The sequence below is a fragment of the Buceros rhinoceros genome, unplaced genomic scaffold (genome assembly GCF_000710305.1).
Source record: "Buceros rhinoceros silvestris isolate BGI_N320 unplaced genomic scaffold, ASM71030v1 scaffold11361, whole genome shotgun sequence".
Lineage (NCBI taxonomy): Eukaryota > Metazoa > Chordata > Aves > Bucerotiformes > Bucerotidae > Buceros > Buceros rhinoceros.
The window spans coordinates 38,526-38,942 of record NW_010393702.1 but is presented as its reverse complement, the minus strand read 5'-3'; the positions used below and the strand labels follow the sequence as shown (position 1 = coordinate 38,942).

Genomic DNA, 417 nt, shown 5'->3' with positions numbered 1-417 from the left:
CTGGCATGATCTATTGAAAGCCACAGCTAGAGGAACTCTTCCCAAGCGAGCGACTAGATCTGAATTATTCGCGTCTGGCACTGTGTAAACATTTCCTTCAGTTCTTTTTGTTTGATTTCATTTACAGCTTCTGGTTCCGCAGGGCTCTTCTGGACCCTCGCCACAGCGAAGTTAATCCCTTGAGTCAATCCAGCTTGCGTGATGTTCGCAACCTGGACCATGGAACTGCGAATTTTAGCAAAAGGAGACACAGCCCTGCTGCTGCTGTCAGCTGGAGAAGGAGTGCTGTGGAGCCCCGTCTCCAGGTTAGCAGACAGAGATCCGGGGCTCTTGTGAGCTTTCGTGAAGTCAGTCCCACCGACAGCCAGGAGCAGGGGGCTCAGCACGGGAGCAGTTACATCCCACCACGCCAGACAC

The 417-nt window shown here is 53.0% G+C and overlaps 1 protein-coding gene across 1 annotated transcript in view; it reads right to left on the bottom strand.

Moving 5' to 3' along the window:
* Positions 1 to 53: 53 nt before the first annotated feature.
* INPP5F (inositol polyphosphate-5-phosphatase F) overlaps positions 54 to 417 on the bottom strand; it is a 25,669-nt gene continuing 25,305 nt past the window's right edge. Inside the window, exon 21 of the mRNA XM_010144959.1 lies at positions 54 to 378. Coding sequence (XP_010143261.1) covers positions 54 to 378 — 325 coding nt within the window. The remainder of the gene's footprint in view (positions 379 to 417) is intronic.